The 14,083-nt window shown below is 38.5% G+C and overlaps 1 protein-coding gene across 1 annotated transcript in view; it reads right to left on the reverse strand.

Annotated features, from left to right (window-relative positions):
• MRPS28 (mitochondrial ribosomal protein S28) overlaps window positions 1-14,083 on the reverse strand; it is an 85,429-nt gene that overhangs the window by 53,702 nt on the left and 17,644 nt on the right. The window contains exon 2 of the mRNA XM_032128155.1: window positions 12,201-12,382. Coding sequence (XP_031984046.1) covers window positions 12,201-12,382 — 182 coding nt within the window. The remainder of the gene's footprint in view (window positions 1-12,200; window positions 12,383-14,083) is intronic.

Raw genomic sequence — 14,083 nt, forward strand, 5'->3', positions numbered from 1 at the left:
TGCCAAGTCTCAAAGCAGATTATTCAAAATACAGCTTCAGTATTTTTCAGAACAATCCCTTCAGTATTTAAAGAACTGGGGGGCTGTTGTTATTTCTCACCCAAGCTGGGTGGCTGGATTTTAAGTTTTTTAGGCAAAAAAAAAAAATTTTTGTAAAGTGCTAAGACAGGAAAATAGAAAATTTGCCTTTCTTGACAGCTATCACAGAAGGAAAAAGACCTTTGGTTTTGTATTAAAAAATGCTCCATGATTGGTTCTCATCATACTTCACATTTCAGTGTCCATAAATCATGGCTACGTTCAGCAAGTTCACAAAGCAAAAGACATCTGCGTCCCTGCTTGGCTGCTATCGTGCCTAAAATGCTGACAGAGCCATGGCAGCAGTGACCACACACAGACTCCAAAATCTATTAAGGCAAGTTTTAACAGCTACTGAATACTCTTAGAACACTTTCCCAACCCCCCTTTTTCCTTTTAAAATATATGGGTCTTTACTTACACTGCAGTTCTTCCAGCACAACAGCAATACCTGCCTAGAATTTTAAATTCTTTCTTGAACATTCTATCTATCTATCTATCTATCTATCTTTATGAAAAATCAGGCAAGCAAATACAACAGCAGGGACAGTGTTACCAGATGCTCCTTACTCAGTAAGGGCATATACATACAACCTAAGTGTTGCTTTAGTACTATCACCTCTGCTTCTTGCTGCAAAACACTGGATACAAAAATTATACTCATTTGCTATTTCTGTCCTAGCTCCACACAAGTGCACCTGAAAAGAGAGGCAGCAAGAACTGTCAATTTTGTTAGCATATTAGTGAGCAGAATAGGAGAATAAATTAGTCTTAAATAACACACATGTTATTTAAGATTTAAATGTTTATTTATGTTATTTATTTTTGCCTCTAAGCACCACACATTTTTTAATTCAGAATGGCTGTGCTGCCTAGTAGCAGCAAAGCAGCTGAATACCCTACACAGTTTGGCCACACTCAGTCTTAAAAGCCCTACCTTGCTTTGTAGGAATTTACCTGGTTTTGTGCCCTGGTTGGATAATGGCATCTAAATAGGCTGACAAGGAGTTACAGAAAGCATCAGGGGAAGAAAAGCATCTGTCGGGGGTTTGGTGGGTAGGAGTAACAGAATTAATTTTATCAGTCTTTTGGGCCTATTCCAAGCTGCAGTCAACACCCACTCCTCCCCCTCGACCAGTGACTTCAAATAAAAACGTGTGACTAAATAAATCATCAATGGCCAGAGACAGCTTTTAAGTATCTCCAAGAACAGACTCCACAACCTCCCTGCGTAACCTGTGCCAGTGCTCAGTCACCCTCACAGTAAAAAGCTGTTTCCTGATGTTCAGAAGGAACTTCCTGTGTGTTAGTGTTCCATTGCCCCTGTCCTGTCACTGCGCACTGTTGATAAGAGCCTGGCCCTGTACCCTTTGCCCCCTCTACACATTGATGAAATCCCTCTGAGCCTTCTCTTCTCCAGGCTGAACAGTCCCAGCTCTCTGAGACTTTCCTCATTAAAGAGATGCTCCAGTCCCTTCAGCATCTTAGGGACCCTTCCCTGCACTGTCTCTTGAACTGCTGCGTCCAGCCCCTCCAGGTCTGGCCTCACCAGGGCTGAGCGGAGAAGGACTGCATCCTGCCACCTGCTTGCCTAATGCAGCTCAAGACACCATCCAGTTTCTTTGCCATAAAGGCTCACTTCTGCCTCATGTTCAACTTGGGAGTGCACCAGGACCCCATAGGCCTTTTCTAGCAAGCTGCTTTGCATCCCAGTGGCCCCAGTATGTACTGGTTCCTGGAGTTGTACCTTCCCAAGGGAAGGACTTTGCACTTCTCTTGCTGAACTTGATGAGGTTCCCATCACACCATTTTTCCTGCCTGCTGAGGTCACTCTGGATGGCAGCACAACCACTCTGTGTAACAACTCCTCCAAGTTTCGCACTCGGTGGCAAACTTGTTGAAGGTACTTTCTTGTCCCATGACTGAGGTCATGAATGAAGATGTTAAACAGGACTGGACCCATTATTGACCACTGGGGCACATGGCTAGTTATTGGCCTCCAGCCTGAGTAATCTTCATGTTATACAGCAGACTGAGAGGAATTATCAGTGAAATAATTCTGTAAATCTCCAGCTTCACTAATATCAACAATTTTATCATCATTCTGATACTTAGTGTCTTGGTTCTTGTAGTTACAGTTACACAAGAAGATCAATTGCCATTAAAAAAAGAAGTTGGTTTAATTAAAAATTCCTAATCTGCCAAATAAAAAAAAAAAAATTATGTGAACCCAAAAACTAAGTAACGCAGAAAGACATAAACCAAAAATTAAGAACAACTTTAAAATAATTATTTGTGGGAGGCCTGACTCATGCCTTCTAAGAGCTCGAGGTTGATATATATTATCTGCAGTGTTTCCCTAGCTGTATTAATTCCCTTCTCAGACTCACTTACTGAAACTATTCCAGAGGGGTGAATAATTACCACTCCATGGTTATATCATAGCATTAATTTTCCTGAGTAAGATCTATGTTATATGAAGACTTATAATTCACATTTGGTCCCAAACATCATTAATTCAGTTTCTCAACATAGAAACTAAATGGCTTCTGTCTTTGGGCAAGTCTACACCTCTCAGAGGATTGCCATGCAAAGCCCACGAGCTAGTTTAGGCCAAACCTGTCTCCCAAAATGAAATCAAAGGCCACATCAGCACAGCTCTGCAGCTCAACTCATTATGCTGACAAGAGGGTTTAGCGCACAGTTACACCCAATCTAATGAAAGCAGTTATACTGCTACAATAACCGGGACTGTTTTTTCATCTAACCCTTACCTCTGTTACAGGTACAGGTCAAACCGACCGGACTTTAAGCCAGAAACATCTGCAACTTGCTCTGTGGTTTAGTCAAGTACAGTTCCCTGTACTCCTGAAAAGTACCACATGCTTGTGTAACTGGCATGAACCTACCTCATCCACTTCACCAAGAATCACTGATGAGTGAAACATGTTGGGGAACGCTTTAAGAGTTTTCAATAAAATCCATAATCTTCTGCATCTGGACCGGCTGAGATTCTGTGAGTTTTGTCTAGCTATTGAGGAAATTAATTACACTTTGCTAGAGGTATTTCAGTGAAACTGTGTGCTAACAGCAAGGCTTTCTCAAAGGTGGGGGGGAAAATTCCTAATATGCTGCACACAGAGATTCAAGTCATTTATTCTCATCAATCTCAGAACCAAATACTAGAAACAATTTTAATTCTTCTGCCAAGTCATGAGTTTATAATTCTAGTTTCTGCAGTTCTTGACAGCTAGCACCTGGATTAAGAGAAAAGAGAGAGTTAACCTACTCATCTCCTACAGACAACACTCAAGCCTTCCAATGCAGAAATAAGTTTCCCAAGCCTTTTTTTTCCTATCGTGTATGTGTGCACGTCCACATATGAGAAAAAGTGTGGCTTAAAGAGTATTTACAGACTCTGACATTGCCAAAGAAGCTCCAGGCCACCTATGGTCTGCTTTCTTCTCCCAAGATGTTTTACACACCATATTCCATCTCTCATTTATCACGATGCCCTGGGAAAATAGAACTGGCAAAACTTTTTTTATCAGTAAATGCTACTAGTTTGTGAGGGTTTTTTCTTCCAAAGGTCATCAGATCTCATAACTCACTGCTACTTTAAACTAATGACAGAAGCAAAAACTAAGAAGAAAAATTGATAAGCAGGCTCATGTGCACTGCTGCGGCCGTATTCCTAGGTCTATGTTGTATTTTCTGTACCAAATGCTGCCCAGGGTGCCTCATTAATATGGATTAGCTGTACTTTGAAAACCAACACCTGTCTCATGGTATCATTACATTAACTAAACTCTAAAGTACCTATCTGGGATGAAAAACTAATAGTGTAGTCCAAAAAAAATGTTTACAGCCTTTGGGCTCCAGGAACTTTGGAAGCACTGTCTTGTGTATTACAGAACTGCACAAAGCCAACACCTCCATTTGTGGTTGAAAATAACCACCGAAGAATGATATATAGTGGGTGGCAAAAACAGTCACAATTGTAAAGTAACCAAGCAAATAATAAGCTGTGTCCATAGGGGATAAAAATGCTGTAATTTCCAAAATGCATGCTGCTATAAATAAGTTAGAGGCTATTTGCTGCAGCACACAGACCAAGTTTGCAATCACACAGCTATTCTCCGTGCCTGTTAAAAAAAGCAAGCTGAAATTGTTCGACAGCAGACAGAGTGGCACCACGTGCATTGTTTGGGCTCGGAGCGATGGTGAATTGCGCTATATGGAAGCTTTGTAGAAAAGGCTGCTCCTGCCACCTCCTTGAATTTAGTCCTCTTCAATATAAATAATAAGGCTTCCTTTTTAAGTTGCAATGTTGGTATGTGGGAACGGGACAACATCATCAGTCCTGCTTACCATTTCTCCCTGGTATTTGGGCACAGTTGGAGACCAAAGGCTGACCAGAGTGCCAAAACCCAAGTTTGTTGATGACTAGTGAAAACCACCTTGGTCCATGGAGAATTTCAACAGGACATTCTCATAATTTTAATCACAGAAAGAGACTGGTTTTCACAATGTGGAGACCGGCTGTCTGGTTATGTTTTCCATAAAAGATACAAACTGGAAGATATTCAGGAAAGTGCATGTGCACACTTCATTTTATACTTCAGCAAATTTGAGCAGGTCATAAGTATTTAACAATTCAAAAATTATAATACAGTCTAAGTTCATCTTTCAAAATGCAGAGGAATTTTGCCCTACAATAAGAAGATGCTTACCTGATAGGTAGGACAACTTGGAAGAAGGAGCAGAAAAGTACAGACTGCTTCGATTTCAGATAGCCATTATTGTTACAAATATCAGCAACATAGCACTGATAGACATAAACCATTTGACATTATAGGCATAAAGGAAATCTCTGTCATATAGACTTACAAATTCTCCCAAGCTGCTTACTTATGTCACTACTTTTTATTTTTGATAGGCAAGAAATACTTTCCAAACAAATGAAAAAACTAAATAAGAAAAAAAAAAAATCTTGGCTGATGACAAAAGAATAAAGATAACTTTGTGGGAAAGACCACGTAAGTGGTCATGTTGACTAAATAAGATTATATTACCAGGTATTTTAGTAAGTTTTCTAATTTCTGCTTTAATTATGCATAAATGAGCAAAAATTATTTTGAAAACTTTCCAAAAATGTTAGTAGAAGAAACATATCATATACTGCTGCAACACAGCCACCTCTAAAACATGGTAACTGCTTAAAAACACACAACAGAACTGCAAATTCTAACAGTTCAGTAGTAAAATATTGGTAAAAAGCTGAGCAATAATATGCAAGCTGAAACAGACTTAGTAACATGTATAATGCAGAATAGATATAACAATATAAAACTGTAATTAGAAATGTAACTACATTATACTTCTATTGGAAATAATATATTAACAAGCAGTATTGAAAAATAGAATAGAGAGAGTGAGCCTGGATGGGTTACCAGTGGAGCACATGAATGAGGCAATAGCAGCAGAAGATGACAGAAGGAGGGAAGATAACGCATTTTCTGCAAGAGACAGGACAAAATTTTCACAGTAGCTGTGAGGGAGCGGAGCCTGGAGCCATGTAGGCATGCCTAGGTTGTTATTCTACACTACCTCACGTCACTGCCAGGAGGTGGAGGTAAAGGATTCTTGCTTCCAGGAAGAAGGGCATGGCTTCAGTCGAGAAAAATCATAGCAGGAGGGGAAAACCCTGTCATCAGAGTCCTCAGTAGCATCTTTGCATGTAAATCACCCTCTTTTGTACATTTTTGGTATTAATAGTGTTGCTGTTACTGTTGGCTTTCTTATCTCATTGCTGTTTCCAGTAAATTGTTCTTATCTCAACCCTTAACTTTCACCTTTTTCTCAACTCTATCCGTGGAGCAGGAAGTGGCAAGGGAGGAAGGCAGGGGGAGCAAGCAAGTGGCATCTGGCTTGGGAGAGTCTTGGGGCAAGGGGGCACTAAATTGGGGAGTGCTGTTCCTAAACCATGACAGAGTGCTTACACATTTTTTCTCAATCTTCTTATAGGAGTTTTTTTACAGTGTGCATACTACTAGACAAACCTGTAAGAAAAAGACTGATCTGTTGGGAAAGAAAACTGTAAGAGAAGGGAAGCAGGGAAAGGAAGTAACCACTGATTTAATGCCAATAAGCAAACAGCAACAATTTGAACACATAAATACAGTGAGAAAATTCTGTCAACTGTGTTCATTCCCCTCACTTTCCAAAATTGGGAGTTAAAAAAATGTTCCTCAGTGGACCTGCTTTTCTAAGCAAGACAACATCACAGAAACCAAAAGCAGTTTTATACACCAATCCAGCATCCTGTGTGTTTTATCAGTAACTTCAACATGCATAAATAATTTTCAAAAAATCACTGAGTTTCTATAGGTTACCAGTCTCTTCCACATGACCTGTTTTTTCTGCATCTGCATAAATTTGAAAACGGTACTTGCAAAAGCATCATTTATTGTATCCCTTGTGCTGCTGGTTAGCAATTTCCTTCTTTCCTGTTGAGAATTACATATTACAGATAAGTGCTATTTTGCTGGCAACAGACAGCAAAAAGGAAGTAGACCACTGTAAAAACAAACATGCACAACTAAACTCAGCATTACTGCAGCAAGACATGTTTTCTTTATATATCACATTAATTGCCTTTTTTTTTTTTTTTTTTTTAGCAGTAATAGTTCCATCAACATTCAAAGCTTGAAAGCTGAAGGATGTGCCAGGCTGGCAGACCAGCACCACTCCAGTCAGCAGCAGTACAGGACAGGGAAGAATACGTACTCTAAGGCGTAAATATTGTTAAACATGAATTTGATAGCTGTGATTCTTCCAACAAAGAAAGAGCAAAGGCCTTGGGAATGGGAGCTGGATGCTGAATCTCTCAATCAGTACAGTTGTTTGGTCATGATGTATTTTAAAGGAAAGAGTTAGGAAGTTATGATTCCAACATCTCTCTCTAAACCTTTTCATAGTAATATTGCACCATTACATACAAAACAGTCAGGGAAAGGAGGGTTCAGCAAGCAAAGAGTGAAGCAGACACTGACACATCCCCTTGTACAAGGGTCTCTGCTGCACCGAGAGCAGGGTGCTTTGTGTGAGGCAGCTCATTCTGGTTGAGATGCACTCATTCGAAAAGCATATGCACATGGCATCAAAACAGAATAGGTAACTCCAAACTTACCCTCCAGCTTAACACATGGTGACTGTTTAATACACAAGCTGGAACTAAACCAAACAGTCTTATTGAAATCCTTTCCCAGGAAGAGCACCTCTCTTCATGCACCTCTTTTTCTTTTTTTAGAAAATTGATTTTTTTAGCCTTACAAGATCTTTTAAACAGCTTCCCCTGTTACTTTTGACTTAAATTTAAGACTGTCTTAATAAAATAAATGTGCTAGAAAACAACCAGCCTTATTCATGTTACCTAATCTAAGAAACCAGATTATTTTAAATTGGATTCCACCCTGGCCTTATCTATAAAATATTTTAAAAATAGAACAAGAAGAGAAGAATTTAAAATGTTTCCCAAATAAAATTCACCCTGGCAGTCATTCAAACAGAGTAAATATTTTGATACAATTTGCAGAAACAGCATTAGGTAATGTTTTATGGTGCTCATTAAGCTGTCAGGTTCTAAATCACAACCGGCATCAAATGATTTCTTCCCTTCTCTATTATTTAAGTTTGGCAAATATGCACTGTATAAAAGGTGTCAAGTAAAATTGCCACAGGATATACTGGAAATCCCTGCACCAGCTGCATACTCAAGCATAAAGGAAGTGTCTTTCTGATCCTACAGCCTGATAATACTGGAGTTGCTGGAGGGTTACAGCAATCTTTGAAAATAAAGCTTCATTACGCTGGCATGGAGAGGTGCAGTTTAATCCTCTTTGGAAGCTGGTCCTGCAATCCTACATTGTAGAAAATTGCTGAAAGCCATTGTGCTTTTGATGGGAATTGGTCATTAACAGTACAGGTGCAGACCATGCAAGAGGCAGTGTCAGCACAACCCCTTCCCATATTTTCTGCTTCTCAGGAATTCCATCTGATAATGACAGAAGCAGGTTTTAACAGCACTTTTTTTGCCATGGATTAAGTTGTTGCTTATTTGGAGATAGAGGATACACACTTTCTTCTTTAGGACTTCAATTCCTCTGCATGTTAAAAGAGAGAAAAAAACATACCACTTTCTTCCCATTGCTGAAAAGGAATCTTACTTTACTACAGACCCTTTCTCATTTGTATAAACTTTGGATATTTAACAGAATTGCTGTGCTGTTGGCATAAAATGCAAATTTAATGAAGCATTTAAGTCAAAGTGTACCAAGAAACGCATTTACTAATTGTAGTATATATTTAATAAGTACAGCATATATTACATGAGATCTTGAAATCATAAGGGTAGTAAATACTTCTGACACAGTAAATAAACCCCAAATAACAAAATTATACTGATATTTATAATCAAATACATCCTTGCCTGACCCTAGTGAGATTTTACCAACAATATGTTTGATCTCCAACTATGCCAATGCATTCTTCCAATCTCAATACCATCAATGCTGATAACAAAATGTATTTTCTGCAATTCTATGAAACAGATTTCCAAAATAAAGGAAAACAATCAAGGAAAACCAAACAAAAATAGCTAGCAGGTTCTTCAAATGTTTATTCAATTCACATTTTCCATTACTGTTCTAAGGTTTCTTTTATTTAAAGTTTGTGGTGTTTTGTTTGGGGTTTTGGTTTGGAGGTTTTGGGTTTTAAAGCTGAAATTTCTTTTAGTAGAACTGAGGGGAAAGAACATATTTATTAGCTACTTCAAATTTTCCAAGTGAGGGACACTTTTTTTTCCCAGCTGCTTTTTTACCCGAGACAGTCTTTAGGGTGAAATCCTTTCCTATGGCCACATGGTGGTAGCACTACAGGGTCTTTCACTTGGACGTTCCAAGAAATCAGAAGCGTCAGTAATAGGACTGAGCAGTTTAAGAGAACAAGTTTTACAGACAAGAATCTCGTTTCTTGTATTTCACAGACAAGAACCTTTCGTTTCGTTTCAAGTAAACTGTAGCATTTTCAACAAGCACAGGACATCATATAAGAAAAAGAAAACTGTATTACAATATCATGAAAATAGTTGAGTTCTGGTAAGAAATAAGCCAAATGACCAAGGAAATATCAAAAACACATGTCCTCAGGAGATACCTCATTACATAAATGGCAAAAGTTTGCTTGCAACTGCAATTTTCTGTAAATTCAGGTAAATTTTAGAAATTCCAATTCAAATTTTCCAATTTCCAATTGGAAAAAGTTGGCACGAATTATTTAAATTATTTGCTTTCTTATTTAATTATTTTTATTTAGAGGATTAGGTCCATATAGCATTTAAACACTTAAGCAGTCTGAGACAAATTCAGGTTTCTGGTCTGAACTGTGGAGAAAATGGATTTGAATCAGTCACCTACATCTCAAATGAATGCTTAAGTCAACTAAATATAGAGTAGCAACAGTACCATTTCCACTGCCACAACATCCTCATGCTGTAAATGCTGTCTCTATTATTTTGGGAACTACCATCTTTAGTCCCAAATTTAATTTCATTAAAAATACCCAGGCTATTAAATTCCATCTCTCCACTCCCACTCAAAAGCAGTGAGAAGGAAGTATAAACAAGTTTTATAGGGATCTGCTTGTTTTTATTATTATAAAAGGCAGCCAAAAATATAACTGGCTGAGATCTTCTAAGCCCCAGGCTTCTGCTCCCAGTGTCAGTGGACAACTGACTCTAAAGCACCTGCTCCAGCAAGAGTTTTCCTGGGCCTCATCTTCCCCTGTACCTCTGCAACATGAACCACAAGGAAAGACATAAGTCATTAAGGGTAAGATGAGAGCAGGGAAGGAGTAGACAGATGCCTGCTTGCCTGTGAGCTTTTTAAGGAAGACATCTTTCATTCCTTTCCCCCAGTTTGTCTTGCCATCCCAGTATGCCAGAGCACCATGACAAAATAAGATAATAACACCACACAAGCAAACAGTGAGTGGAGGGTTCAGCATCCACAAGGTGAGTGAATTGCAGTTAGGGATTTGAAGATAAACACAAAATTGCCCACTCCCCAAACCTGGGAAGAACCATGCAAGCAAACACGGGACAAGGTAAAGAGGCTGAACTGGAAGCAAAAAAGGGACATGAGTGAGTGGAGCCCTGCTATGAACCATGCGAGGAGGCAGTTCAGAGCCATGGGCCAAAATTGGAGAGGACACCAAAAGAGACACAGTGGATGTCTGCTATGGGCAGTGTGATCAGAAAGAGGGAGTGGATAAAGCTTCATTCAAACAACCAGAAGCCACCTCATGATTGCAGGCCTTGATTGTCACCGGGCACTTCAAATGTCCTGATGTGTGCTCAAGGAGGAACAAATGTGGAGGGCAGTGAGCAGTCAGAGCGAGTACCCTGGTGACATTTTCTTACCAGAGGTACCAGACAAACCAAGTAGGACAGGTTTTCTGCTGGACATGTTACACACAGGCAGACAAGTACTGCTTTGGAATGTGATAGTTGATGTCTGTCTCAGCTGCAGAGACCACCAATGAGAGCTACATGCGGAAGGAAAGTGAGAAAGGAAAGTGGCAGAAGAGAAATCTGGGCTTCAGGACAGCAGACTTCGGGTTATTCAGGGTAGAGAAGCTGCCCTGTCATGAAAAAGTGCACAGAAGACATCAAAGATCTATAAGGATAAACTCCTCAATGCTTCACAAGGATCTTTCCCAATGTGCAGAACGAGCAGGCCCGGCAGAAGGCTGGTTCAGCTGAACAGGGAGTTTCAGTCTGAACTCCACCACAAAATCAAATGAATGGTCACAGACTGAGACTAATATAGAAACACTCCTCAAGCATGCAAGAATGGGATTGGGAAAAGCAAAGCTTATCTTGATTTAGAATTAGCAAGAGATGCAAACAGCAACAAGGGCTTTATCACTACAGCAGCAGCAATAGACTGAGAAAACCTTTGCTTGCTGCCAAATGGGACGGGCATAAAGGACTCAGTTCATCCTGGGACATCAAATACATTTGCTCTGAAAGTCACAGACCTGTCAAAAAAAGAAGCTGAGTATAAAAATGCTCTGATAAAATACCATCAAAGACTTGTACAAAAACGTGTGATTATTTCTGTTAAATCTCTTTTTGTTAAATCAACTATTTCAGAACTGATTATCACAGGAATCATATTTAAAGTTTCAGAAACAGTGATGTTGGAGATTAACAAAGATGCTCCTCCTCTCTTAGGGAAAACAGAGGGAAAAGAGATGGACTAAAATATTCTGATGCTATGAATTTGAAAAGATGATGTTTTGCCTGTGTGTTAAAAAATAAGTGTTAAAGCAACCTGGAGACAAATTAAATAGACAAGAGATCTTTGAATAATACATAATTATAAGGTGCTAAAGGCAGTTTAGAAAGCTTATAAATGCTATTTCCACTAGAATTCATTGCTTTCTTATCTTTTAGCTAAATACTGTATTCCCCAGCACAATTGTTCTAGTTCCACCACAGTTGTTTTACTTCAGGACAGAGTGAAACTTGACGCCAAAATCTATATTGAATCACCTACTACAATACGGAATATTTGACCACATTAGCACTGATCATCTGCTACGAAAAGTATTATCACAAATAACATGTAAACTCCCCACTACATCACCTCATGTATATACACCTAGCAGGGATAGCTACTGCCTAAGAAGACTGCTTACACAGGATTGAAGTTCCACATCCACAAAACTCCCAAGTATTTTAATAAACAGTGCTTGACAACTGTCTCCCTTTTCTTCAGTGACTAAACACCCAGTAACTTCCTTTGCTCATCATATATTGGAATAATACAGATAGCAATAATGTGTAAAGGAATCTGAATTCCAGACAATGATGAGCTATGCAGACCTGTTTATGATCGTACTTTCATTCTGCACAATAGGTTGACTTCCACAGTTAAACCCCAGAATTCATACAAACTATCAAAGTCCAAGTCCAGAAGATGTCCAAGTCCCTTTAGCCAGGCATTTCAGGATGTCATTTACAGATGTCAATCACCTACCATAAGTTTATTACTTACTTGCCATCAACTTCTGGTCTTTTACACACACAGTGAAACTTGCCACCAAAATCTATGTACAGATCATCTTCTACAACATGGAATATTTGACCAATGGCAATTTTATCTTTGGCAGGTCCCATCTGAATTAAAGGAGAGCGTCTCAACATGGATGCAAAGGATTCAGATTTCTCTGAAGGAACCTACAGATGGGTAATAGAAAAGAAAAAAACATTTCACAAAACATGCTGTCTGAAGGAGGATTTAAATTAAAATTTCAACATATAAAAAGGCTTCATTCACTGAATAACAAGTAAAGATTTCACATGTTCATCACATTTTTAGCAAGACTTCTAGGGAGGCATCTGGTACATTTCTCTACCACCAAACATTTTACACATTAAAGGTAAAGCTTTCATTGATTCAGTCAAAGAAAAGCATAAGTGTGCATCTCCTGAAAACATCTGCCAGTTCTACTACTGGTTAGGTAAGTTAATTTAAAAATGCATTCCAAAGGTAGGAGATACTCCCAAAAAGAACACCACTCATCTCTTCATTATCTCCTCAGTGAAAACCAAACCTGAATTAGTACCTTGCAGCTATTCATGCAAGTATTTAATAATGAAAAATACTTAAATCTTTATTTTAAAGAACAAAACCATTTTGCAAAGGCAGCAAAAGTAGAAAGCATGCACAGGATCTAATAATAAAAAAAAAAATTGAACCATCACTTCTCTCATTTTTTACTCTACAAACTCAAAATAACTAAATAAACAAAATGCCAGTTTCTTCTCATAGAACTTTGAGAAAATGTGAGAACATAAATCTTCCTGCTATTCTTCACGGAGTGAAAGATCTCTGTTCTGTAACCTGAGAAAACTTACTATCACAAGCTTACCATCACATGCTAGGTGAAAATACCCAGCTATATTAAAGTGAGACTCAATCTCCCATATGCTGTCCCTGATATCCTAAGTTTTTAAGATTGTCACCTTTGAAATGCAATTAGTAAGAAAAGCCAACATGCTAGGAACAAATGAAAAGGGAAAAGCATTTTGGAAGCAATACATACCCAGAAGTGAATCTAAGGAAATCATTTTATAGATGGCTAAATAGATTTTAAAAATTAGAACCTATTAATTTTCCCTACATTTAGTATAATTATTTGATAATAATTACTTTGTGCAAGATTTCAAACTTTCTGGAAGCAGCAGAAGAACTAAACCAAATAATCAAGCAATTAAAGGTTCAGAGCTCTGCTGGCTTCAACAACACCCTCCCCCATCAACTGCTTCAAGTGGATGCTGAAAATCCATCTATATTTGACATGAACAGAGAATAATACCATCATTTTCCACTTGTGCTTTTGGTAACTTTTATTCTTGGACAAGTCAAAACAAGAGACAGTTTTGAATTCCAGCTCTGCTGGAAGACACAAACAGCATGGAGTGTTCTGAGAGGACAAAGTCTCGGGAATTACAAGTCAGAGATCTGACACCTGGTGTATTTGCTGCTTCAGAAACAGGAACTGTTAAATGCAGCATCCCAAGGACAAGGGCTGAAAAACGTGCAACATGTGCATACATGCACACACACCACAAAAAGAAAGCATCTGGCCATGGTAAGCCACAAACAGATCAGTAGGATCTCACACAGGAAAGCTATTATCGTACAGGTTCCAAACCCAGCACTGTTTGAATTTCACAATGCATTCTAAATTCAAATACATGAAAATTAATTACACAGGATGCATTGTAAGTGCGCCAAGAAAAAAAATGAAAAATGCTGGAAACAGTAAGAAGACATATTTAAATGTCATTTATTATATTAATTAAGGGGACAGCAGAAAATTTTAAATCAATGTATAAATCATAAGATTGAAGTAAACATTTCAAAATTAATAT

This window comes from Corvus moneduloides, chromosome 1 (genome assembly GCF_009650955.1).
Source record: "Corvus moneduloides isolate bCorMon1 chromosome 1, bCorMon1.pri, whole genome shotgun sequence".
Lineage (NCBI taxonomy): Eukaryota > Metazoa > Chordata > Aves > Passeriformes > Corvidae > Corvus > Corvus moneduloides.